At 42.7% G+C, this 26,502-nt stretch overlaps 1 protein-coding gene across 2 annotated transcripts; it reads left to right on the forward strand.

Moving 5' to 3' along the window:
• The first annotated feature begins 548 nt into the window (after positions 1-548).
• On the forward strand, positions 549-25,637 carry znf507 (zinc finger protein 507). 2 transcript variants are annotated; one of them, XM_017723297.2, is made up of 8 exons: positions 549-665; positions 5,095-5,751; positions 7,961-9,450; positions 12,906-13,023; positions 14,568-14,682; positions 19,991-20,095; positions 20,666-20,800; positions 21,993-25,637. In XM_017723297.2, the coding sequence occupies exons 2-8, from the start codon at positions 5,097-5,099 to the stop codon at positions 22,327-22,329; spliced, it is 2,955 nt and encodes a 984-aa protein (XP_017578786.1). In that variant the 5' UTR covers positions 549-665; positions 5,095-5,096; the 3' UTR covers positions 22,330-25,637. The 2 variants fall into 2 exon arrangements, with proteins under 2 accessions (XP_017578786.1, XP_017578787.1); XM_017723298.2 differs by having other exon boundaries at positions 14,571-14,682.
• The last annotated feature ends 865 nt before the right edge of the window (positions 25,638-26,502 follow it).

Below are 26,502 nucleotides of genomic sequence, written 5' to 3' on the forward strand. Positions count from 1 at the left end.
CCTGTGTTTCGATTCTGGTGCCACGCTGCCGTTCCAAACCAAAATAAAAGTCCCCGGTGAAACGTCAGTTTTTCCACACTAAAGAGGAATAAAGACATATGAAAAGTAACAATGTGAAACTCATATTTCAAGCTAAATAAAAGCACCTCTTGAACATATCTCTGTGTTTTCAGATTTTAAAAAATATACAAATCTAGAACTGTAAAATGTGTATTTAACCTGGATAAAAATACCGCCCGCCCACCAAAAAAAAAAAAAACTTTAAAAAAACACAGATATTTAGAAATGCCTATAAAATATTCTTATAAATAAATAAAAATCCCTGCTGGATTATATTTATGAATTATTTCACAGGTTCAAAATTGGAAAAAAAGCGAATACTGTAAAAATAAATAAATAAACAAATAACATTAAAAATACACTGATGAATGAAGTCATACACACATATTGAGAAGAAAAAAACCTGTGGTTGCACGGCCCTACATTCCTCTGTGATCACCTGACCAAGCCCAGCCAAGGTCACGTGATCGGGGCTCCATTCTCGCCATTTTGAGCGTAGCCGTGTGAGGGGGGCAGAAAAGTGAGCTCACTTTATTACAGTCAGAGAATAAAGCTGGAAATGACCCCGTGCTGAGGGACAAAGATCACTCCGAGTTGCTGCATCAGTAAGTAACCCTCGCAGGCGTGTAAAATTCGCATGACCAAGCTGTTCATTACCCAGGCTGAGTGCTTTAGTGGGTCTTTTGCCCCTCTGTGCCCCTCTGCTCGCCATGCTGTGTATGTGTACGTGTGCGCGCCTGCACTTTAGGTGTGTGTTCTGTGTGTGTGCGCGTGCATGTGCGCGTTCGCTCAGTGTACTGCGCGTTCTGTGGGTGCCTGTGTGTGTATCCTAGTGTCCAGTGCTTGTGTGTGTCAAACGCGTCCAGCCCTTGTCTCACTTTGTCTCTGAAGTTGGCCTCAGGCGCCCGAATGGAGTTAACTACTGTACAATTTAAGGTGGAACGGGACAATTCCAACTCTCAGCTTCAGGCCATGGACACCGTGTCCTCTGCATTAACGTTATGAGCAGAAAGTCGCACCGCTCCATTAAACCAAGTACAAACGTGTTCGAGTGCGTTTAGTTACACTGAGGACTTTTACTGTTTAGTCTTTAATCACCAGCCCTTGTTCACGAATAAACAGCTAAGCTAGCCAGGTTGTGCATAAAGCTTAAAGGGCCGGTAGCTTTTATTTTTCTTGTAAATTATTTGCCTTCCTGGGCGCTTTTTGTGACGTTTGTGTGAATTAAAGTTGAAAAAAAAGTCTATTCAAATAGTTTATTTAACACGAACCTGTGTGTAGCCTTTAGAATTAAATACGCTGGTACCTTTAAAGGTGATGTATGTAAATGACCTTTCCTCTAATTGGCTGCCTCTGAATGTGCCTCATTCAGAAAGCAGCCTGGCCTAAAACACTTCTTATAACTTCGTTGTTGCGAATAAGTGACACAAAACTATTCTAGGCTGATATGCAGCGATTTTTGTGACCTCACAAAAACAGTGAGTATGTTGCCATATTGTCCAGCCCTTGTTTTCAATGATATGGGCCCTTTAAGTAGTAACACATGCCTATAGGCAGTAAACAGGTGATGGCAGCCCTGCTGCTATTTGTCCATCCAAACACTGCTTGAACTCAAGATTACTTTTAGCCTAAGCTTTTCTGTTGGTGTGGTCTAGCTAAGCTTGCCCATGTGCTTGTAGTACACGTGTGTGGTGGTAGGAGGGGAAGTCATGTCCTTACACCACACGAGCGTGTTTGACTTTCTCAGTGAGTAAGTCCAAGAAAGCAGAAGTTGAGTGGTTGTGGTCAGAGAGGGAAAGTAATTTGTAGAAACCACATCCCCTCTCCCTCTCTCCCTCTCTCCCTCTGTAAATACTAATGAACGTGTTCCCAGCTTTAATCAACTTTTATCTGTGCAAACCCAGCCGAATAACCAGCCCAGTGATAAGTGTAAGCTGTATGATAGTGAGTGAAGAAAAGAAAAGCCAGGTTGCTTTTGTCTGAGGGGTAAAGCTGTGATCTACGTTGGTCCCAAAAAGTATTCAAACATTTGTGCTATATTAAAAATGGATTTGTCTCATCGAGTTTAAAACCAAAATATCAATGGCATTTATTTAAAACAGCTTCAACATAGAGCTTTTCTTTCAGGCACACTGTTCTTTCCAAGGCAAGTTATTGTTTGAGCCGGTTTTTTTGCAGATGCATCCCTAATGGCTTTGTGCACTTCAGGGTTCCATCTGTGAGCACAAGCTCCTTGAGACTATTGTAGGACAAACTACAGACTTTGGTGTTTTCCAGTTCTGTGCTTTAGTAGCTTTAGTGCCGTCTGGATGGGATTGTTCTCAAGGCTTTCTCCACACAACCAGTCTATCTCCAGTTTGATGTTGCGCTTACAATGAAACAAATCATTTTGTTAAACAATTTATGGAGTAACTTCATAAAAGTTCATAAAACTGCCTACAAGTTTACTTAAGGATGAAGGTTTCCAAAAACTTTAGGGGTCCGATGCCATTAATTTTCAAGCAGTGTGGTAAATATGATGCCAACATGCTATAATAGCATTGTGTTTATTTTAAGCGAGGCTCCGACTGCCCAGAGCAGAGCAGGTCATTAAAAAAGGCGAACAGCTGACTTCCTTCACAGTTCCTAATGAATGATATTTATAGGGTTGTGAAGTAATAGCCTCAGCTATTCTAGTTACAGTCAGGGGCTCTTCACTGGACTAGCACTTAGTTTTACAAGAATGAAAACCGTCAGGGGTGGAACTTTTACATCTTTGTGCAGATTTTTATCACTTTTCACTTTAAAGGTTTCACCTCCAGTCCATATCCAGCATGTCTCATCCAGCTAATCAACGACTTATAAAAGCATTAGATGAATGGAATCATCAGAATTGGGCTTATTCAGCATATTGTTATGAATTGGGGGGAAAAAGACTACTTTCTACTGTGTAGTACTGTGCTAAAGTCAGAGACCACACTTTATTTATTTACTTATTTATTCTATTTATTTATTTATTTTCCGGTCTAAGCAGCCGTTAGTTAAGTTTTTGATTTTAAGCTTCATTAAAAATTCTCCATCAGAGTAATTGTTTGGTCTGGAGATGTCTCTAGTTCTGAGGGTTTTTGTGATTCATCTGAATTAGCCAAACCCCACTCCATTCCCTGGGCTTTTGGTTTAGCGTCCTCTCAATCCTAAAGAATGTTGAATCTTACTTGATACCTCCTTCTTTGTCATTGGATCAACAATTTGAGTTAAACCACTCGGGTGGATGATGCGCGGTGAAGTATGTGCCGCAGTCCATGAGTTGAAAGCAAACGCGCACATCTTCATGAGCAGTGAAATGAACCAGGGCAAACCCTGGTTGGATGTGGACCGAGACCTGTTTTTTTTTTTTTGTTTGTTTGTTTTTTTGTTTTTTTTTTTTTTGCTGGACCAGCTCAGGTCAATACGAGCAGCGTGTTCACGCGTATCAAAACGGAGCAAACTGAAGAAAAAGGTGTGGTAAATCCCTGATAATCTTCTCTGGCTAGCTGTCCGCATCGCCTCAGACCGCCGATGATTGATTAGCCAACTACTGCAGCATTTTTATTTATAGGTCTTCATTAATGTATGTATTGGTTAGAATATGAAAACATGTAATTATTAGTTTTAATTATGAAGTTCTTTTTTTCTGTCTAGTTTTTATGACTTACAGTGACATTACCAGCACACTACAACTTACTGCCTCCCTCTGAGTACAGGCTTGTGAATTATTGGAGGGTGCCTTGTAGCCCACTGGTGGTCTGCTACCCATAGGTTGAGAAACCCAGAAATATAGTATGATTTTTTTTTTTTTCCTGCATCTGCTGTGTTGACCATTTTCCTTTACTATATTCTTTTCCCGAGTCTTGTTTTCAGTTTTTCAAAGAAATGTGTATAAATATTTTTCCACACCTCCAAAGGTGTAGAAGTTGGTTGCCCCCCCGTATATTTTTAGTTTATGTATTATTATTATTATTATTATTATTATTATTATAATCCCAATTACAAATTTACTCATCGGTTAATCCACATCTCAAATGTAGTTTTGTTTTCCTAGTGGATTTTTTTTCTCTCTTCTTTTCTCAGTAGTTGCTTTTTGAGAGCAACATAACACAGTAATGTGATGTAACACCTTTGTGAACAGCTTATGTTCTATATTTTAGAATATATATTATTACTATATTTTATATTAAAGAGTTAGAATACAGTGCACAAAAGTAAAAAGTAGACAAATTACATACATATTTAAGCATAAGTGACCCTTATTAGTCCCACAACAGGGAAATTTCACCTCCACATGTAACCCATCCATGAAGTGAAACACCAGATACACACTAGGGGCAGTGAGCACACTTGCCCGGAGCGGTGGGCAGCCCTGTCTGTGGTGCCCGGGGAGCAGTTGGGTATTAGGTGCCTTGCTCAAGGACACCTTAGTCATGACTGCCTGTTTGATATCATATTTAGTGTTGAAGGCTTTTGTGTAATTTTTTTTATGTTTCCTGTTTTTCTGTCTGTATTTCTGATTTTGAAAAACAAACAACTGCAAGAGTTAAAAGAAAATGTAATAAGCAAAAGGGGGTCTTTCTCTCTCTTTTGCTCAGTACTGTGTGTTGCCCTTTTAATAAACAGAGAATGCAGTGCACACAGAATACAAAAAGAATGTAACACAACATAATCCTATGTATGTTTATATTAGACATACATATGATTAAGTTATGTTACATTCTGAAAATACAAAAGTAAACAGACATAAAATTGCAGCTCTGTGGCTATTAGACTGTGTAGTCACTGACAAGTACAAGATAAGTATAATATGCATGATGAGTGAACAGTGAAAGAAGCACAGATGGCTATGATAATAGCAGTACAGTGCAAAGAGATGCTACTGATAAGTCAACATTTGTGGTTTTCCTGAATGCTGTTGAGCCAGTTTAGGAAATACCAGGATAAAGGTTTTAGCTAAATTGTGTGTGAGGAGGGTTGGTGGGCACTGCTTTCCTTCATGTATGTTATTGGTTTTGTTGTGCTCAGGTATGGAGGACAGCAGTGGTGTTGCAGTCCTGGTCCCCCACCCCAGAGGTCAGCAGGAAACTGTATTTGTACCTGATCCGCACTTTCACGATGACCAGAATCAGCACAAGCAAGCTGCAGACTCGCTCATCCAGGTGATCGAGAAGCTCAGTAAAATCGTAGAGAAGCGGCCAAGACGGTGCACACTACCTGGGAAGAAGAGGCCCTCACTGACTTGCGCCTCAGTGACTGTTGCAGACAGCAGAGAGGGAAGGGGTGGAGCTTCACCCTGCAAGATGTTGAGGGAGCAGGATGAGGAGGGCCACACCCGCAGCTGCGCCCCAGGGCCTGCTGTAGGGCCCAATGTTGGAGGCCCCCGGACAGTTACCTGCTACCAGTGCAGCCTATGCCGCTTCTTATCCCCCACATTGAGCTCCCTGAAGGAGCACCTCAAGCAGCACGACGAGCACCACAGTGACCTCATCCTTATGTGCTCAGAGTGCCGTTTCACATCCAGCCAGCAGGAGGAGCTGGAAGCGCATGTCAGGCTTCACTTTGAGCAAGGGGCTCGGTCAAGGGAAAGCTTGCGGGGTCAGACAGGGTTTTCCACCACAAAATCTGAAACGGAATCTCAGAAAATACCAGCTGCGCCTAAAAAGTGGTACAGTTATGAGCATGGTAAGTATATTGGTGTAATATAGAGGGATACATGCATACATACAGGGATACATGCATACATACATGCATACATGGCCTGGCCAAAAAAAAGTGACCATTTGGATATAAATGAGCAAATACTTAAGAGCCTTTGATTGGATAATTAGTGCAGTGGTTAATATGTCTCAGCTCTCAACAAATCTTTTAATCCTAACTGATGCAGTAAGTAACTTGTCATTCCTAGAACAACCATGTCAGAAGACGTATCCTGTGGTTGTGGAAAAGATGTTTCAGAAGGGTCAGATTATTGGCAAAGAAAACAACCAAGGAGATTTCTTAACCCAGTTCCAGTAATTTCAGCACTGTCCAACACATTAAAACCTGCAGTGATAGTGGTGAACAATCTTTGTGGAAGAAACATTGTCAGAAAAAAACACTCGCATGACTGTGATCATCTTAGCAAAAGCAATTTCACATACACAGTGGGATGAGAACTCATAGAATTGGAACAGCTGTATGGTCAAAAAAAACAAAAACCAACCGTTATTAGTGAGGCTAATTGGGGGGTTGGGGGGGGGTGGCTTCAATTTGTTAGGAAGCATGAAGATTGGACTCTGACCAATGGAAAATTTTCATTTCAGAATGATGGGCACATCAGGGTGAGAAGGGAAGCGCTAGCTAGGGTTGAAAGATTAACTGCTTTTTATGTCCGAATTGCAATTTGAAAGAATGCAATTTTCAATTTGCAAGAGTTACAGTTTTTATTATAGAACTCATCAACGGTGAGTTCACCACTCAGAAACAGCAAAACATCCGTGTTCTGTATATGTGAATTCATGACCAACACAACTAGTTTGGTGCACTCAGTGTTTAAGCTTCATACCAGAAATGATGTTCTGGTCATCTAGGCCAAAAAAGCAGGCCTGCAAATTAGTTTATAGAAAATCATTTTCTGTTCATTTAAATTGCAACATTGGTCAGAAAAATCACAATTTTCCCCTAATAGTTTAGCCCTAGGAATCCATAGCCATAGTTGGTCAGGTCTTATCTTAGCAATGTTATTTGGCAATAAAATGAAAACAGCTGGATACCTGAATGTACTGAATGACCAGGTTATCGTATCAGTAGATTTTTTTTTTTCTTCTTCTTCTTCTTCCCTGATGGCAAAAGCATATTCCAGGATGACAGTGCCAATATTCATCTGATTCAAATTGTGAAAGAGTGGTTCAAGGAGCATTAGGAATCATTTTCACACACCACAAAGTCCTGACCTTAACCCTACTGCAAGTCTTTGGCATGTACTGGAGAAGACTTCAGAGTGGTTAGACTCTCCCAGCAATAAATATTTCGGCCACAAATTAATGCAGCTCTGGACCTTGTGGTGACCTTGCTTGAGATTGTCGAAACAATGCCACAGTGAAGGTCCACTATAAAAATTAAATATAAGAGTGGGTGACCTTTTCTGGCCTGGTATGTATGTGTTTGTGGAATCGTTTTTGGAATGATTTGATTTCATAGTTCCTTAACCCCAACTTTCTAGTTATGTACAGTGGCTGAAAAGGCCCTTAATACAGTGCAATTGAAACACAATGCAAGCTCATAAACGCAAACACAGAAAACACTCATCAAAATGACTACACCTGAACTGTATTTCACAAACATGCTGCAAATGCAGAAACCACTTTCATCAGTGTGACTACATCAGAGCTACATTTTACAAATGCACTGCAAATAAAGAAAACACCTTCAGAAATGCTGCAAATACAGTCACAACACAATGGAAGAGGACCACAACACTGAAAATGTGTCTGGAGCACTCAAAGGGGATGGAATTTCTATGATGGAAAGTCACTGACAGAAGTAGAGAAGACCACAGTCACTCACATGCCAAGTTTATGGTTAACTTGGCTGGCTATTTTGTCATAACTGTACTGTGGTAGTTATCTGGTATTATTATTTAAACTTCTACAGTTACACTATACAGCTAATTCCCTTTATGATATTCTGATAGTAGTGATCTGCTCAAACAGAAGTTGCTTACTGGTAACTTACTAGTGAATGTTTGAGATGCATAGATTTTAGAAGTCTGAATGGCTCCCTCCTCTTTGAGTGTCCTGCAGAAACACCTCAGTTGTATTGAGAATGGCTTATCAGTGTGTCTGAAGTTGAATGTGTTTTCCAGAAAGTGGAATACCTAATATAAATTCTTGTTTGTATCATCATCCTCCAGGAAGGTATCGCTGTCTGATCTGCAGCTATGAGTGTAGGCAGCAGCGTAACCTGAAAACGCACGCCTGGAAGCATGCTGGCTTAGTGGACTGCTCATACCCTATATTTGAAGATGAGGGTGACCATTGTGTGGTTAATCCTGTACCAACCCTCAGCAGCAGCCCTTCCTTAGCTCATAGTAAGGAAGAGGAGGCTATAGTGGTCCTCACACCTGTAGGACACAAAGGCCAGGTTCTGCAGAGCAGCACCTCCATTCAGCTGGAGCTTTGTGCACCAGAAGAAGTGAAATGCAATAAAGTTATTGCAGGAGGGGCTGAAGAACTTGAGAGCCCTGTCGGTAATGTTTTTTCTGTCCAAGGACCTGATCCTCAGGAGCCCTTGGTGGAAGTTCAGTTGACTCCGGAAGCACAGATGGAACTGGAGCTGGAGCTAGAGACAGAGAGCCAGCAGATGAGCTCAGACAGCCTTCTTTCATCAGCACAGAAGATACTCAGTTGTAGCAGCAATGGCTCTGGCCACGTCAACGTCATTGTAGAAAGGCTGCCCTGTGCCCAGGAACCAGTAGCAAGCAAATCTCTTCTCCTGAGCCCAGAGGTAGCTGGAGACAAGACCCTGCTTGCTTCCAAAGAACCAGGGCTAGAAAACCAGCCTCATACTCTCTACTACGAGGAGCAGGAGGAGGTCGTGATTGGCTGGAGCAGTGGAAACACGCAGCATGAAACAGAGAAAGGAGCGTCTGGTGATTCACCCCCAGATGAGAACATGCCTCCAGCCCGAAGGCGGACACACTCGGAGTGTTTGAGACTCCACTCTTTGGCAGCAGAAGCCCTTGTTGCCATGCCCACGAGAGCGCTAGAGCTAAGCAAGTCCACTGTTAAGGGAATGGTTGGTCTTGGCGCACAGATCCCAGACACAGGCCAAAGAATCATCGAGCTGTCCACAGCTTCTGCTTCCACAGTCCACTCAAAGAATCCTTCAGGATCCATCCCAGGTCCAGCCACTCTGCTGAATCTTGGCCTAAGTGGGGTCCCGCAGGGTTCCAAGCAAGAAGTCCTGGTTGAGGGACCTTCCAAAGCAGGAATTAGCATGTCTCTGCTGACTGTCATTGAGCGGCTACGTGAGAGGTCAGACCAGAATGCCTCAGATGAGGATATCCTAAAGGAGCTGCAGGACAATGCACAAAGTCAGCATGGTGGAACGGGTACAGGGGTGGTAGTGGGGTCAGGGGACCCCTCTATCCCAGAGGGCAGCTTGGTAGAGTATATCGCCGGGAGCGAAAAGCCGTACCGCTGCCGACTGTGCCTCTACAGCAGTGGGAACAAGGGCTACATCAAGCAGCACCTGCGTGTCCACAGGCAAAGGCAGCCCTACCAGTGTCCAATTTGCGAGCATATCGCCAGCGACAGCAAGGACTTGGAGAGCCACATGATAAACCACTGCAAGACCCGGATGTACCCCTGCAAGCACTGTAGTGAAACGTTCCATTATAAGGTGAGCTTTCATGAGTTTTTTTTTTTTTCCTTTTCATGATTGTGAACTGTGATTCCCAATGCTGGTCTCGGAGAACCCCTGACCTGGACATGTTATTCTGTACAGCTTTGCAGGTTTAGCTGAGGTGGTACAATAATTACAACCCCAATTCCAATGACTTTGGGATGTTGTGTAAAACAAATAAAAACTGAATACGATGATTTGCAAATCCTTTTCAACCTATATTTAGTTGAATACACTGCAAAAACAAGATATTTAATGGATAAACTTTATTCTTTTTTGCAAATATTCACTCATTTTGAATTTGATGTCTGCAACACGTTCCAAATAAGTTGGGACATGGGCAACAAAAGTTGAGGAATGCTCAAAAAACACCTGTTTGGAACATTCCACAGGTGAACAGGTTAATTGGAAACAGGTGAGAGTCATGATTGGGTATAAAGGGAGCATCCCTGGAAGGCTCAGGTGAGGTTCACCACTTTGTGAACAACTGCGTGAGCAAATAGTCCAACAGTTTAAGAACAATGTTTCTCAATGTGCAATTGCAGGGAATTTAGGGATTTCATCATCTACAGTCCATAATATCATCAAAAGATTCAGAGAATCTGGAGAAATCTCTGCAAGTAAGCGGCAAGGCAGAAAACCAACATTAAATGCCTGTGACCTTCGATCCCTCAGGTGGCACTGCATTAAAAACCAACATCATTCTGTAACGGATATTACCACATGGGCTCAGGAACACTTCAGAAAACAATTGTCAGTGGACACAGTTCGTCACTCCATCTACAAGTGCAAGTTAAAACCCTGCCATGCAAAGCGAAAGCCATATATCAACACCACCCAGAAACGCCGCGGGCTTCTCTGGGCCCGAGCTCATCTGAGATGGACTGGCGCAAAGTGGAAAAGTGTCCTGTGGTCTGATGAGTCCACATTTCAAATTGTTTCTGGAAATCATGGACGCCGTGTCCTCCGGGCCAAAGAGGAAAAGGGCTGTCCGTCCATCTCTGATGGTGTGGGGGTGTGTTAGTGCCCATGGCATGGGTGACTTGCACATCTGTGAAGGCACCATTAATGCTGAAAGGTACATACAGGTTTTGGAGCAACATAAGCTGCTATGCAAGCAACGTCATTTTCAGGGACGTTCCTGCTTATTTCAGCAAGACAATGCCAAGCCACATTCTGCATGTGTTACAACAGCGTGGCTTCATAGTAAAAGAGTGCGGGTTCTAGACTGGCCTGCTTGCAATCCAATCATGTCTCCCATTGAAAATATGTGGCGCATTATGAAGCGCAAAATACGACAACGGAGACCCCGGACTGTTGAGCAGCTGAAGTTGTACATCAAGCAAGAATGGGAAAGAATTCCACCTACAAAGCTTCAACAATTACTGTCCTCAGTTCCCAAACGCTTATTGAGTGTTGTTAAAAGGAAAGGTGATGTAACACAGTGGTAAACACGCCCCTGTCCCAACATTTTTGGAACATTTTGAAGGTATCAAATTCAAAACGAGTGAATATTTGCAGAAAACAAAGTTTATCCCATTGAACATTAAATATCTTGTCTTTGTAGTGTAATCAATTGAATATAGGTTGAAAAGGATTTGCAAATCATCGTATTCTGTTTTTATTTGTTTTACACAACGTCCCAATCCATTGGAATTGGGATTGTAAAATGATTACTCAAAATTTGATTCTAATTCAGAATCAATCTGAGTCTGAAGTTTTTAAAAAGATGACGTGTAATAATTTCAGAGTGAATGACATTCTCTAATATGGCATCGGTGGTGGTCCTGTTTGAACTGACCTCATGGTAACGTATAACAAAATCCTTAATAGACTGTTGCACCATGTTGTTGTTGTTATTATTAAGTTTCTTATGTCACACAAGCAGACATTAACATTTACCGTTTTGTGACCTTTCAGTCTAGCCTGAAGTCATTTTGTGAGATGATACTGATATTTTTCCTGCTCCTCCAGTCTGACCAGTAAAATCCCACAAATTGTATAACAGATTATCACTAGTAAAAGAAGTCCAGTATTAATAATGCTTCAGAATTTAGGAAGGGCTCGTTCATTTAGCTAATGAGTTGGACCAGATATGTTAGAGCAGGGAAAACCAAATATGCTGGTCAGGGGTGCTTCAGAACCAGGACTGTAAACCACTTCTATAAAATATCTCTTAGGTCATATCATGTAAAGCAGGTTTGTCTAATTCTGGTCTCTGAGGCCCATAAGGTAGCACACTACAAAAGAACTAAACAAAGGTGAACTTGCTATTCTATGTGCACAAAGAAGTTGGTGTACGTCTTTCAGAGTCATGGCTACAGGCCACTCCATGCTTACGCAGACAACTGTGTGACATGTGTACCAATCCTTGAACAAACAACACTGTGGTTAGGAGGTCTGTTAAGAAGCCAGTGCACACCACTTGAGTTGTTTTGGCCAAATGGATGTAGTTTTGCTTTGTCTTTTTTATGTGGAGTATATTGGCTTTAGCCCAGGACAGTTCGGTGCTATTTTCTGCTCAGATATATCTATAAAATCAGCTGTGTCTGAATGGGGTAGTCACCAAGCTATGCTGAACCAAGGCCCTCCAGGACCGGATCTGCCTGTGGTATAACTTGTTCATACTGCTCCGCAAACCTTTTACGTGAAGGCACCACTAACGCACTGAGAATGTTAATCCACGGAGGAAGATGAACCTTTCTAAGACCACGTTGAATAGTCTGCTCTTAAGAACCTTTTTAGATCTGCTGTTGAAGCAGGCCTTGCCGCTGAAAAAATGTATAGGTGTATATTGAAGAATTTTCAGGTGTAAGGATGTGTCAACTTACAAACCATGCTTCCTTTCACAGTATTCAGTCCAACATGCAGTTTTTCAATACTTTTTTTTTTTTTTTTTTTTTTTTTTTTTTTTTTTTTTTTTTTTTTTTGCTAGAAAGCACCGCTACATTTTTTTATATCAGGTAAAAACTGCATTTATTTGACTAACTTTTAGTTTAAGTTTAAGAAATTTAACAACTAAGTGAGACATATCAGTAAAGCACTGTTTTAACTAAAGATTTTGGAGTCTTTCGTTTTTGACCTTATAAATTTATATTGGCCAGTGCAGTCCATTACTTGAATGTTTAGCTTCTCAAAACCAGCATCGCCATTGGCGGTTCTCATATTGACTTGGCTGTTTACACTTGACCGAGTTGGCCGGGGTTCTACATTGCTTTAAAGGGCAAGGCCTGAAGCTGGAGGATGTATTGATTTTCCCTGCTTCCTCGGACAGGCCTTCTGCACAGCAGCAGGGATCATTAAGCACATCATTGAGCAGGCTCAGGACTTCAGAGTTTCTAATTGTGGAGCTGCTGGCCAGAGCGCCTCCTCTCCTGTCTGCCTTGTATGTATTAATAAAGTAGCTGCTTATGATGAACCACTGACGGGTTTTATTAATACCTCTGTCTCAGAGTCAGCTGAGGAACCACGAGAGAGAGCAGCACGGGATGGGTGACACTTCAACAGCCCTGACGGCTGTCAGCGAAACCGCAGCAAGCACAGACGAGTCTGAGAAGATGACAGAAGAGGGTGAGAATAGATGTCATTTGTGAATGCATGTCATTTCACTCTGTGGCCTAAACAAGCGTTACTGATTATTGCTTCATCCACAACTGGAGACAAAGAAAGCATTAAATTCAAATGGATGTCAACCAGTTTTTTAGCTTTAACATTGCATTACAAATTAGTTTGAAACTGTTAAATGGAATTAAAAATTTCTGTGTGATAAAACATTAAGATGTTAAGTCATTCAGAGTGGTATGATGTGAAAAGCTTCGTTGGAGAGAAACTTGTTGTGTCAGAAGGGATAAGGGGAACCAGATGTATAACCTTTAAAAGCTGCATCAGAGAAATTTAGTACATGAAACGATGCCAGAGACGTTTTCCAGATAGATCTGAGTAGGTTCTGCCCCAAAACATGTTTTTAAAATCCATTTATGGCAGAGAGGTAGATGCAGGGCAGTGTAAGGCAAAATAGTACTTGAAGAATATTTTCTGATTTACCGTTGTTTACTGAAAATCAACATTGCATTTGAAAACTCAGAGGACATGTGTAGGTTCATTGCTCATTTTAGATTATGAATAAAATTGCCATATTTAGCTGAAATCATGACTCCTGGTTCCTGTCACTACCACTGTAAACAAACCCAAGTTAGTAGGTTTCTCTGAAGTGAAGTCTTTCACATCAGACCACTCTGAATGATTGACCAAAAGTTATGCTTAAATTTAGAGAAATTCAGTTGTTGAGATGTGTAAGAGTAATTTAGAGTGGATTAATATGAAATGGTACATTTGTAGAGAAACCAGTTTCTTTACAGCGGTGGTGATGGGAACCAGGGATTGTAATGTCTACAGCAGAAAAATAACTATTTTATTTACTATCCAGAATGACCAGAGAACATACACCTGAATATTTGTATGTTATTTTAATGATGGTAAAAATAGTGGTAAATCCCAAAAGATAATGTCTTTTATTTGGTAACGGCAAGTCCCCTAACATCAGCCATCCCTGAGTATTGGCTGCTTCCACGTATTCTGTATTTTCTCTGTCTCTCTCTGTCTGTCTCTCTCTCTGTTTACACGTGGGAGCTTACCTACTTTGGATTTCCTCAGGTGGAGAGAGAGAGAGAGAGAGAGAGAGAGAGGAAATGCCCAAAACGTGGCCGCCGAGACTGGGGGATGAGCAGTCTTGGGGGATGTGACGCTACTGTTTTGCCTTATAACACCCTGCATGCACCTCTGTGCCATGAATGGTTTTCTAAAATAATGTATTCTAAGCCAAAACCTAAACTCAAAACTCCTGTCATGGCTTTTTGAGAGGTATCTTTACGAGGCATTAAATGCTTTGACGTCTGGTTCCCATCACTATCACTGTGAACAGATATGTCTTGAGTCGCTTTACAGCAGAGCATTTCACATCAGTCCAATCTAAATTACTTTGTTTACATCCCATCCATCGAAAAATTTGAGAAAAAAAGTGGAATTTACCTTTAAGGAGTTGCCTTAACCTTATTGATGTTGAATGCGATGTTGAATGTGATGTTGATGTTAATGGCTGTGCTTGTGCCTTCCAGCAGACACAGCCAGTGATCAAAAAGTGTATAAATGTGACGTATGTGACTATACCAGCTCCACCTACGTTGGGGTACGGAACCATCGCAGGATTCACAATTCTGACAAGCCCTACAGGTTTGTGTTCTTATTTCATCTTATATTCCATAAACCCAGCAGCAGGTAATCTGTACATGTAAGAATGATCATGATATTAGGCATGACTTCTTCAGTATAGGAGATAAAGTGAAGTATTCACAGAGAGTCGTTGCTAAAACATCAAATCCTTTAGCTATTTATATTGAGACAGTGATGCAGATTTGTAAATGCCATAAGTTTTCAACCACAAGAGGGCAGTAAAACCTAGTTTATTTACCTACTACTGCTGTCCTCATTTACTCACTACAAGAGGAATAGGTCTTGTGCTATATGTACAAACACAATATGGGGTTAGGTGTGGGTCCAAAGGGTCTTGTTCTCTCACGCACACACTCAAATATACCCCAGATCTCATTCTCTGACTCTCAACGGGGCTTCTTTGTATGTGTGGAACATCTCTCAGCTGTTCTGCTCCGCTAACCCATGCCTACTTCAAACAGCCCCTCAGAGATGTGAGACTCTTTCAACTAACACACGCCTGCCGGCCGCACTTTGTGCTCGGCCTCCGCGCAAATGGCCTCTTACAGGACTTCAGACTTACGCCTGCAGGCACTCGTGCGCATCACATCCTGCCTCACAAATTAGTGCCCAAACAAACAAGCCCACTTGTGCTGCCCGACTGTCACCCAAATAGAGATTTATCCATGCTATGAAGAGTCTGGCATGTCAGAGGAAGGCCTTGTATGGGCTGTTGGCCTGATTATTGCTAAAAATTAATTTCTGATACAAACATCTTTAACAGTAATAAAGATGTGCGTTCTCACTAATTTTGATATTTATATATCTGTAGGAGTCCATCAGTGGATTAAAGGTGCAGTGTGGAAGATGTGGGCGGATCTATTAGCAGAAATGGAACATAGTATACAAAACTATATTGTCAGTAGTATATAATCACCTGTAACTACGAATCGTTGTGCTTTCGTTAGATTTAAATGAGCCATACATATAGGGAGCAGGTCCTCTTCCAACAGAGGCAGCCGTGTTGTATGTATAGTAGCCCAGAATGGACACAGCAAACACAGGCACTAGAGAGCACGTTTTCCATTTTTATGTTGAAGCGGCAGCTTGAATTTGATGGTACTGTAGCACAGGTTGGGTGACGTAGAAAGAAGAAGAATCGGTGATGCTGCTGGTGCTGGCTGACCATTTTGTGAAAAGTTTGAAAACCACAATTTGGACATTTGGAGGACCATATGTATTATTTAGCACAAGGAAATGCAAGGGAGGGTGAATCCTCGTCATTAAAGAAGCGAAAGCATGAAGAAGTAAAAGGAAATTGGAACAAGCGATGGCAAAAAAAACAAGGGTTACATTGAAGTTGCCTGTTTTCTGCAGGACAGGTAATTTAGAGTACCAATCCAAATACAGTGCACCCAACAGCCGCTCTAGGTTCTACTCCATGCTTGGAGAGGGAGGGGAGAGCGATGGGTGCCGTCGCTGCCGTCTCAGTCATGTTCTTAACAATGCATTCTTGGAAATGTACCCATGTGCCAACACAACATACTTAGTCACGAATATGAGCAGTTCTTTCACATTTGACAGTTCTGTTAAAACATAAAACTGGCATTTCAGTGAATTGTTGTCTCTAGATTTTCTCAGTCTTCCTGTCACGAAACAACAAATACCTGAATAGTGATTTCAGCATTCAAATACTGGCACCTCAGATAGTTAATTGAGTAGTGAAGTATCGGTTCGCATCTCATAATGCCAAATGCTCAGATGTTAACGATTAACCAGTTTGCTCTGAGCCAGCAGATAAATAACCCTCATTTCATTTTCAGTAATCCAGTGCTGGACACTCACAATAAACACCTTTGCTGTCTTATTTCAACTATGATGGATGTGGCTTCTGGAATGGAGATGTGGCTTCTAGTACAGAAATCACACATGAACACCAGGGAGATGAAGCCTACAGAAAAAAAACGTTACTTCTTAGAGAACACTGCTTGTCTTGATAACTCTGAAACAGATATTTCAACAACATTCTTCCAGCACTGAACATAAATCCTCAGCTGTGGAAAGTAAATAGCACTCGATTCCTGAGGCTAGCACCTTTGGCCAGCCAGTACTTGTGTGTACCTGGCACGTCTGTGTTCTTAGCATCTGGTCTGACTATCAACACACTTCATAATAGTGAATTGACCACTGCACAGTAAGAAATGTTTGTATTTCTCAACTAAACTGATATTTAGTCACATGACACAGTACTAAGGTAGGCTACCTCTGACTATTGTTATTTTCAGTTTCAGAGGCTAGGGTGTGTGCTACCGCCTGGAGGCTAGGGTGTTTGCTACCGCCTGGAGGCTAGGGTGTTTGCTACCGCCTGGAGGCTAGGGTGTTTGCTACCGCCTGGAGGCTAGGGTGTGTGCTACCGCCTGGAGGCTAGGGTGTGTGCTACCGCCTGGAGGCTAGGGTGTGTGCTACCGCCTGGAGGCTAGGGTGTGTGCTACCGCCTGGAGGCTAGGGTGTGTGCTACCGCCTGGAGGCTAGGGTGTGTGCTACCGCCTGGAGGCTAGGGTGTGTGCTACCGCCTGGAGGCTAGGGTGTGTGCTACCGCCTGGAGGCTAGGGTGTGTGCTACCGCCTGCAGGCTAGGGTGTTTGCTACCGCCTGCTGGCTAGGGTGTTTGCTCCCGCCTGCAGGCTAGGGTGTGTGCTACCGCCTGGAGGCTAGGGTGTTTGCTACCGCCTGGAGGCTAGGGTGTTTGCTACCGCCTGGAGGCTAGGGTGTGTGCTACCGCCTGGAGGCTAGGGTGTGTGCTACCGCCTGGAGGCTAGGGTGTGTGCTACCGCCTGGAGGCTAGGGTGTGTGCTACCGCCTGGAGGCTAGGGTGTGTGCTACCGCCTGCAGGCTAGGGTGTTTGCTCCCGCCTGCTGGCTAGGGTGTGTGCTACCGCCTGGAGGCTAGGGTGTGTGCTACCGCCTGGAGGCTAGGGTGTGTGCTACCGCCTGGAGGCTAGGGTGTGTGCTACCGCCTGGAGGCTAGGGTGTGTGCTACCGCCTGCAGGCTAGGGTGTTTGCTACCGCCTGGAGGCTAGGGTGTTTGCTACCGCCTGGAGGCTAGGGTGTGTGCTACCGCCTGCAGGCTAGGGTGTTTGCTACCGCCTGGAGGCTAGGGTGTGTGCTACCGCCTGGAGGCTAGGGTGTTTGCTACCGCCTGGAGGCTAGGGTGTTTGCTACCGCCTGGAGGCTAGGGTGTTTGCTACCGCCTGGAGGCTAGGGTGTTTGCTACCGCCTGGAGGCTAGGGTGTGTGCTACCGCCTGGAGGCTAGGGTGTGTGCTACCGCCTGGAGGCTAGGGTGTTTGCTACCGCCTGGAGGCTAGGGTGTTTGCTACCGCCTGGAGGCTAGGGTGTGTGCTACCGCCTGGAGGCTAGGGTGTGTGCTACCGCCTGGAGGCTAGGGTGTGTGCTACCGCCTGGAGGCTAGGGTGTGTGCTACCGCCTGCAGGCTAGGGTGTTTGCTACCGCCTGCAGGCTAGGGTGTTTGCTACCGCCTGGAGGCTAGGGTGTGTGCTACCGCCTGGAGGCTAGGGTGTGTGCTACCGCCTGGAGGCTAGGGTGTGTGCTACCGCCTGCAGGCTAGGGTGTTTGCTACCGCCTGCAGGCTAGGGTGTTTGCTACCGCCTGGAGGCTAGGGTGTGTGCTACCGCCTGCAGGCTAGGGTGTTTGCTACCGCCTGGAGGCTAGGGTGTGTGCTACCGCCTGGAGGCTAGGGTGTGTGCTACCGCCTGCAGGCTAGGGTGTTTGCTACCGCCTGGAGGCTAGGGTGTTTGCTACCGCCTGGAGGCTAGGGTGTGTGCTACCGCCTGCAGGCTAGGGTGTTTGCTACCGCCTGGAGGCTAGGGTGTGTGCTACCGCCTGGAGGCTAGGGTGTGTGCTACCGCCTGGAGGCTAGGGTGTTTGCTACCGCCTGGAGGCTAGGGTGTTTGCTACCGCCTGCAGGCTAGGGTGTTTGCTACCGCCTGCTGGCTAGGGTGTTTGCTACCGCCTGCTGGCTAGGGTGTGTGCTACCGCCTGGAGGCTAGGGTGTTTGCTACCGCCTGGAGGCTAGGGTGTTTGCTACCGCCTGGAGGCTAGGGTGTGTGCTACCGCCTGGAGGCTAGGGTGTGTGCTACCGCCTGGAGGCTAGGGTGTGTGCTACCGCCTGGAGGCTAGGGTGTGTGCTACCGCCTGGAGGCTAGGGTGTTTGCTACCGCCTGGAGGCTAGGGTGTGTGCTACCGCCTGGAGGCTAGGGTGTTTGCTACCGCCTGGAGGCTAGGGTGTTTGCTACCGCCTGGAGGCTAGGGTGTTTGCTACCGCCTGGAGGCTAGGGTGTGTGCTACCGCCTGCAGGCTAGGGTGTGTGCTACCGCCTGCAGGCTAGGGTGTGTGCTACCGCCTGGAGGCTAGGGTGTGTGCTACCGCCTGGAGGCTAGGGTGTGTGCTACCGCCTGCAGGCTAGGGTGTGTGCTACCGCCTGGAGGCTAGGGTGTGTGCTACCGCCTGGAGGCTAGGGTGTGTGCTACCGCCTGGAGGCTAGGGTGTTTTGCTACCGCCTGGAGGCTAGGGTGTTTTGCTACCGCCTGGAGGCTAGGGTGTTTTGCTACCGCCTGGAGGCTAGGGTGTTTTGCTACCGCCTGGAGGCTAGGGTGTTTTGCTACCGCCTGGAGGCTAGGGTGTTTTGCTACCGCCTGGAGGCTAGGGTGTTTTGCTACCGCCTGGAGGCTAGGGTGTTTTGCTACCGCCTGGAGGCTAGGGTGTTTTGCTACCGCCTGGAGGCTAGGGTGTTTTGCTACCGCCTGGAGGCTAGGGTGTTTTGCTACCGCCTGGAGGCTAGGGTGTTTTGCTACCGCCTGGAGGCTAGGGTGTTTTGCTACCGCCTGGAGGCTAGGGTGTTTTGCTACCGCCTGGAGGCTAGGGTGTTTTGCTACCGCCTGGAGGCTAGGGTGTTTGCTACCGCCTGCAGGCTAGGGTGTGTGCTACCGCCTGCAGGCTAGGGTGTTTGCTAGGTAACAGTTAGGCTGTTTAATTAGTCCCATGACTAAAAAATGCCAAAATTCACCAGCTGTTTTATAGTTTATGAAACTCAAAGCACTGTGAATATAATCAAAAAAGCTTGACAAAAATGAAGTTACAGTTCTGAAACCAAAGAAAACTTTTTACTTTTGTTCAGTTTTTTTCATGGAAAAAAGCTTCAACAATCATCTCCATTTCAAACGAGTATTTTGTGTTAAACACAAGTCAGTTATTAAATCTCACATTTCAGATACTATAATCTCACTATCATCTCATCACACTTTGTGATCCAGGTGCTGCAGCTGTGACTTCGCCACTACAAACATGAACAGCCTGAAGAGCCACATGAAGCGGCACCCGCAGGAGCACCAGGCTGTGCAGCTGCTGGAGCAGTACAGGTGAGGAACGCAGCACCATGGCTGTTGAGAGAAGCCCATTGTTTCTAAACGATTAGCAGGTGGAAACATTGTTTTGCAGCCAAGTGAACGCAAGGAAGGCAGCTTAATTAGTGCTAAGTGTATCCACTTCTAGTCCTGCAAGGCTATGAAACTGTTTGAACTATAACTGCTTTAATACCACTGATTTAGATTGTATTTATTAATTTGTTTTTCTTTATTTTGGAAAATGCTGACACCACAGTGTCGTCGTGCTTCTTTAGTGCTTGACTTTACTTAATGTAGTTTAATCAGTTCACATATCCCCCCTTTTTGCATGCAGTTACTCCCTTTCTGCAGCTTTGTTCTCCATACTTTGTGCTATACATATGCTCAAAATGTCTTTCTCAAGGTCTTTGGCATCAAATCTCATGTGGAGCAAGTGATTTTTCACTTTTTTTGGAGTGGACGAGGATATCTTGTGAACAAAAAAAAGCATGAAGAACATGTGATTCTAGAAATAGCCTAATAAATGTGGCCTGCAAAGTAAAAAAAAAAACAATTTTCCCTTTCCTTCTTGTGTGGCACAATCAGGTGCTCTCTGTGTGGCTACGTGTGCAGTCATCCTCCATCCCTCAAGTCCCACATGTGGAAGCACGCTGGAGATCAGAACTACAACTATGAACAAGTGAACAAGGCCATCAACGAGGCCATCTCCCAGAGCAGCCGGTGAGCGCACCTCTTACTTTACCTCAAACACTCACTGTGATGACATCCTCCCCTATTCTTGGAATGCAGCTGAGCACCCAGAAATGGGTGATGAAGTAATTCAAGCCTTAGAAATCCAGAGGTTATTAATGTCATTTTGCTTGGTTTGTATTACATAATTATGTAAACATAATTACGTGTTCTGTTTTTTTAATGTCATGATGTTTACATTTGATTTACATTCTGTATCGTGCATTCAATTCTGCCAGTATTGATGGTTTTTCTTTCTGCAAAACAAAAACAACTAAAATGTCTTTAGTTTTAGTCAAAGTGACATTTGTCAGTCATTGAAACCAAAATAAAGCATCCTTGTCATTAGTGTGGCGCAATAAATTGTGTTTTTAACTTTCCTGTGATACGAGTATCCATGATAAACACATTGTTAAGAGCTGCGATTACAGAACAATCAAATTACCTCACACAGTCAGCGACAAAGTGGTGTAATTAGATTGGGGAAACGTAGCATTAGAGACCCAACAAGTGTGCCCCTCCTCACCCACATGGAGAGCAAGAAAACCACTCAGCTAAGCATCCATTCACGTGCACAGCTCAAAACCTACGCTATTCTGAGCTACTTGTCTGTAAAAATGCTTGAAAAACATGTTCTCACTGTGGGTGTTGTGTGTAAAACGTATTGCCTGTATGGTAAAATGTAAGATGAGTATTGGCCACGGTTACATCATCATGAGTAGCTTTGTAGGGAATTTAATGTTTTTTTATTATTGTTGTAGGCTTGAATTAAAAAAAAAGGACCTCATTCACGATTCTGAGGCTACAAATTGTCTACAAGAGGGCATCATTAGCAGTCAGAGAGCTGAAGTTTCATTCTGAGTGGTTTGCATCAGAGGTGCTGTTTCCTTGTTCAGCCTTAAAGTGAACAAAAATGAGCTTACAGTTCTGATGCAAACAGCTAAGCGTTTCATCTTTTTAATTTTGCACAATAGCAATTTTTTTCTTTTTTTTTTTTTTTTTTTTCTTTAAGTAGAAATTGGCTTTTTGCTTACACAGCAAAAAAAAATCTTTTTTGGCACATCCAAGTAATTTGCTTTTATCTGCATTTCTATTAAAATTTTAAATATTTGTTCATGACCCTCAGGCCTTGCTCTCTGAAATGGTTTTGTTCTTGTATGTCTGTCTCCTCTCTCCTGGTCAGGTCTCCGATTGTGCCTCCTAATGTTATCCTGGGCAGGAAAGAGAAGACGCCACCCAATGTGCCTGCTGCTGCAGCAAGTACTCTAGGAGATGGTTGGAGAGCCAACCCTGGGGAACAGGCCCTGGGGGCTGCTGGGCGGAAGGGGGGCATGGGGCAGGTGCGCACAGGTATGGAGTACTGCATGCTGCTCTTCTGCTGCTGCATCTGCGGCTTTGAATCCACCAGCAAAGAGCAACTGATGGAGCACATGAAGGAGCATGAGGGAGACATCATCAGTATCATACTGAGCAAGGAACAGCAGGGAAGCCAGCCAGCAGAGGCTAGCACAGTGCAGTGAGAAAAAGGAGTGCACACGCATACATGTTCACTCCCAGTCTTTTAAAGCTCTTAAAGAGCCAGTGACTTTTTGCACACGAGTTTTTGTGTTTTTTGGCCTGTGTGTACACACACACCACAATATTTGCTTCACAGTTGACATGCACAGCTACGAAAAGATTCAGTGTCCCATTTTTTTTTTTAAATAAACCTTTATGTCTTTTCTTTTTTTAAAGCTTTATTTAATGATTTTCCCAGTGCAGCAGTTCAGTTTCCTTCAGTTTGCTGGGATAAACTTTTAATTCAGGAAGATCCAAAGCTTATCCAGAAGGGCGTCAGACTGAATAAAAAAAAAAGTGTGGCAGAGACGTTCAGTCACTTAGTGAAACGTGTATTTGGGTATTTCTGAAAGGTGTTTCATACCTCAAGTCAAACTTGTTATACATAGTATATATGGTAAGATTTAGAGTTAATCGTACACAGGGCAGCTTCTAATTCACTGAGTTGTTGTTGTTGTTGTTGTTGTTGTTTTTATTATTATTATTATTACTAATAATAATCAGTACATTGCTTATGCTACCTTGGTGGGTAGTTGTCTTCATGGAAAGGTTTGAAAGGAGAAGGCAGATTTGGGTTTTTGCCTTCTTGCTTGTGTTGTTGTATGTGTGAATATTTATATAGCTTATTTATATGTTTTTTTTGCATGTATCCTTCCGTTATGTTGATGCAAAGGAGGCAGTTTCTTTCAGATGCCGTTCTTTGGTGCTACTGACCCTTTCTTTAGCTCAGCTGGGACTGAAGGAAGGGTCATTTCGGGAATGTATCTTAAACCTATAGATAAGCCAGTGTAGTGTATGTTTATCCGCTACAGTTGAAAAGCACAAGATAAATTCTAAAACATTCTAATGGTAACTGGTCCAATAATCAGGTAGTAAAAATGGAAGATTCTTCATCCAAGATCTGATACTGCAGCATAAGCCAGTGTGTCTTACATCTTACATCAGCTGTGAGGGGTTACCACTATAACGTTAAAGGGGAAGTTCAATACAAAATGTTTTGAGTGTTTCTGACATCTGTTAAGATGGTCCTGTCTGATCTGGCTTGTATTATGAATGTAAGCTTTCCATTCATGCCCAGTTAATTCAAATCCCTATTGTGATTCTGAAAACATGCCAGTGTACAGTTTGTGTAGCTCTCGACTGTTATTAATGTTGATAACCCTAAACTTTCTAGATTGTCTGTGAATAGAGATGCAGGCTAATATCAGAATCATATTGATGATGCAAATAATTGCTTTAAAATTAGTAGTAGCAAAGTAAACATTTTGTCGAACATCAGTTTGAAATTTAAGCATTTGTCCAAAATTTCAAAGCAATATTTGACATTTATTGTACAGGCAAAGCTGGGCTGTTAGGCTAAAATGACTGCATTTCATTTCTTATTTTACTGCATTTGTAACCTTCTACAAGTATTTGGCATTTCTCCATAATGCTAATTCAAGTGAGCTTCGTCCCAATTTCTAAGTTTTGTGTTTGTCAACATAGATATCAGCAGAAAAGCAAGTAGTTCCCTTGCAAGTTCATCCTTATTTAACATGATAATATTAATTTCCCATGAATGCTGCATGTTATTAAAACTCATGTAGTTTCTCTGGAAGGAGGATGAGTTTTCAGGTTAATAGATCTCTGAAAACAGTATAAAATGCACATGGTAAATGGAAGCAGTATTTCAGTGAAAAAGCTCTTTACTAGGTAGCTTGACAGGCCAGCAGTAAACACAACCTTGTCCTTTCATTGTTTTGGCCTGACATTCAGCAGTTGTTCCCACATTGACATGAAAACTGCACCCCATTAACATTTTGTAACATTTATGTGACTGGTGAGTTTGAAAAATACATAAGTTAAAATAATGCCATGCATACAGGAAATTGACCCTCTTAAAATCATCTTTCATGTCAAACATACAGAACATGTTGTACAGCTGACATACTGGCAGTTTTATCAAATTTGATTTCAAAGGAAGTTTATTACCTATAGACCCGTATGCCTCCATTCTAGCCTCCAGTTTCCAGCTGTTGTATAAAATGATTAAATATAGCCTCAGTCATTGTAAGAAATGTCAATGGTGACTGACCTCATGTTATAACAGTAAAAATAATACTAATTCAGAGTGATGATAATAGGTAAAAAGACCAGCTTTGCCCTTTATTGGAGTGTTGAATGGAAAGAGTGCTGAAGTGGAATCTAAAAGATGAAATCTGACCATGGAATAACCCTGGAATAGCAGGGTTACTCTGAGCTGCTTAGTAAATATGGCTCAAGCATTTATAGTATGAGCAAAATGGCTATCCAAAGTTAAAAAGAACCGTGTTGAGAGGTAAAAGGACCATTTGCTATTTTTTAGAAACTTCTCCTTTAATTGCTATTGTGGGATTTGGTGATGAAATATAAGCTGAATTTTGAATATTTCTGTTTCTTTGGTAAGATTCGATTTCTGTTCAAACTCGCTTGAAATCTGTTTCAATACAGAAACCTCCTTCTCACGTTTTAGTCCAGTTTCGTTTACATTTAGAAAACCGTTATTGCTAGAATTGCAAAAAAAATGCATCAAGTAATTATTTATTCATAAAATTATTGCTGTATAGTTGCTCTACCATTGAAATATTGATGGCTACCTCCAGTCAAAATGTTCCCAAATTCTATTGGCCTTAACTTTAGCATGTGTTCTACATTGCTGCTTCAAATGCAGAACATTTACCAAGGGATGATTTGCATGCTCTTACCGCTGTGTCAGTTAGAAATGCAAAATTATGAGCATAAAATGAAATCCATTATTCATGTGTCTTGAGATTGCGTTCATGCGGCACCATGTATCACAAAAGGTAAATCTTTTTGTTCTACGAAGGAAAATGTCATTATCATACCAGATTGTTATTGTCTTGGCCTGATTTACAATTTAAACTGCAAGTGTCAGGAACTTGGTGACATGGTCTGAATTGGAAATGTGAAATCATTGTACTCCATTGTGCATTTTAACTGGAGTATCCAGAGGCATTTGTCACATTTGGAATTGCCTTTTCCACTTTTATCAAATATTTTGACACACAGACGTCCAATCAAATTATTTTTTTTCTGCAGACGCAGTCAGATGTGAGTAGTTTTTGAATGTGTTCTAAATGCATATTATAAGGACTACAAAACAGCAGTGTTTGCAGCATATGACTTTTATATACAGTACTGTGTAAAAGTTGGAACAGACCATTATTTATTTAAATTAAAAGTAGTTTATCTTCGTGTGTGTGTGTGTGTGTGTGTGTGTGTGTGTGTATGGCTGCACACACATACATGCATATGTTAACATAGTTTTTCCTGAGAAATCTGCAGGGACATTTTTCCATACCTTCCGTTCAAGTTCAGTCTTAGAAGTTGGATTTTTTTTTTTTTTTTTTTTTTTTTTTTTTTTTTGCTTCTTCATGTTCTAGGTAATTCCAAACACATTCAGTGATGTTGAGGTCTGGACACCAGAGTGGTCAGTCCATTGTTTTGAAAACACCAGCAGCCTTTTTTGTTTGATTTGTAAATTTTTCTTGCTTTTTTGACCATTTTCCTTTTTTCAGTGAGGCTTCTTGACTGCTACAAATCCTTTTAGACCCATAGTGTTTAGTTGTCTTCTCACAGAGGAACGATGCACAGAAACACCTGGAGATTTTTTTTAAAGCAGAGTGGAGCTTGATTTTTCTCTCAAAGATCAAAGCTTTAAATACTGTTATCTACCAGGTCCTGCATGGTTGTTAGTCCCCGTTCCTCTGTATCTTCTCATTGACTGCTTTGACTAGAGATAGATGAAGGGTGGTCTCTGCCTTTTGCACAGTACTGTAGACAGTTGGAGAGAAAAAAAAACTGCTATCCTCCTTTTGTATAATTTTGGAGGATAAAAATTAGGCTTATCCTTCTTATCCTTGTACTTAATTTCAAGTCGGATTAATTAAAAAATCAACTAGGTTTCTAGGGAAAAGACTGGATCACTTCTAAATCTTGCACACATGCAAAATTACCATGCACTAGGAATCTGAATGCTTTTGAGATTGACATTTGCAACAATCTAAATACAAAAGTAGTGCAGTAATCTCCCTCAATGTTCAGACTCCCAGCCGTATTATGGAACAGCGCTTATCTAGTTGTATAAGTGAGCCCCT

Source organism: Pygocentrus nattereri, chromosome 25, assembly GCF_015220715.1.
Source record: "Pygocentrus nattereri isolate fPygNat1 chromosome 25, fPygNat1.pri, whole genome shotgun sequence".
Lineage (NCBI taxonomy): Eukaryota > Metazoa > Chordata > Actinopteri > Characiformes > Serrasalmidae > Pygocentrus > Pygocentrus nattereri.

What these genes read in the sequence shown, in the direction of transcription:
- znf507 (XM_017723297.2), top strand. Translation starts at nt 5,097, where the DNA reads ATGGAGGACAGCAGTGGTGTTGCAGTCCTGGTCCCCCACCCCAGAGGT. An exon ending in CAGCTGCTGGAGCAGTACAG is followed by an intron (nt 20,096 to 20,665) that starts GTGAGGAACGCA and finishes TGGCACAATCAG; the next exon opens with GTGCTCTCTGTGTGGCTACG. An exon ending in GCCATCTCCCAGAGCAGCCG is followed by an intron (nt 20,801 to 21,992) that starts GTGAGCGCACCT and finishes TCTCCTGGTCAG; the next exon opens with GTCTCCGATTGTGCCTCCTA.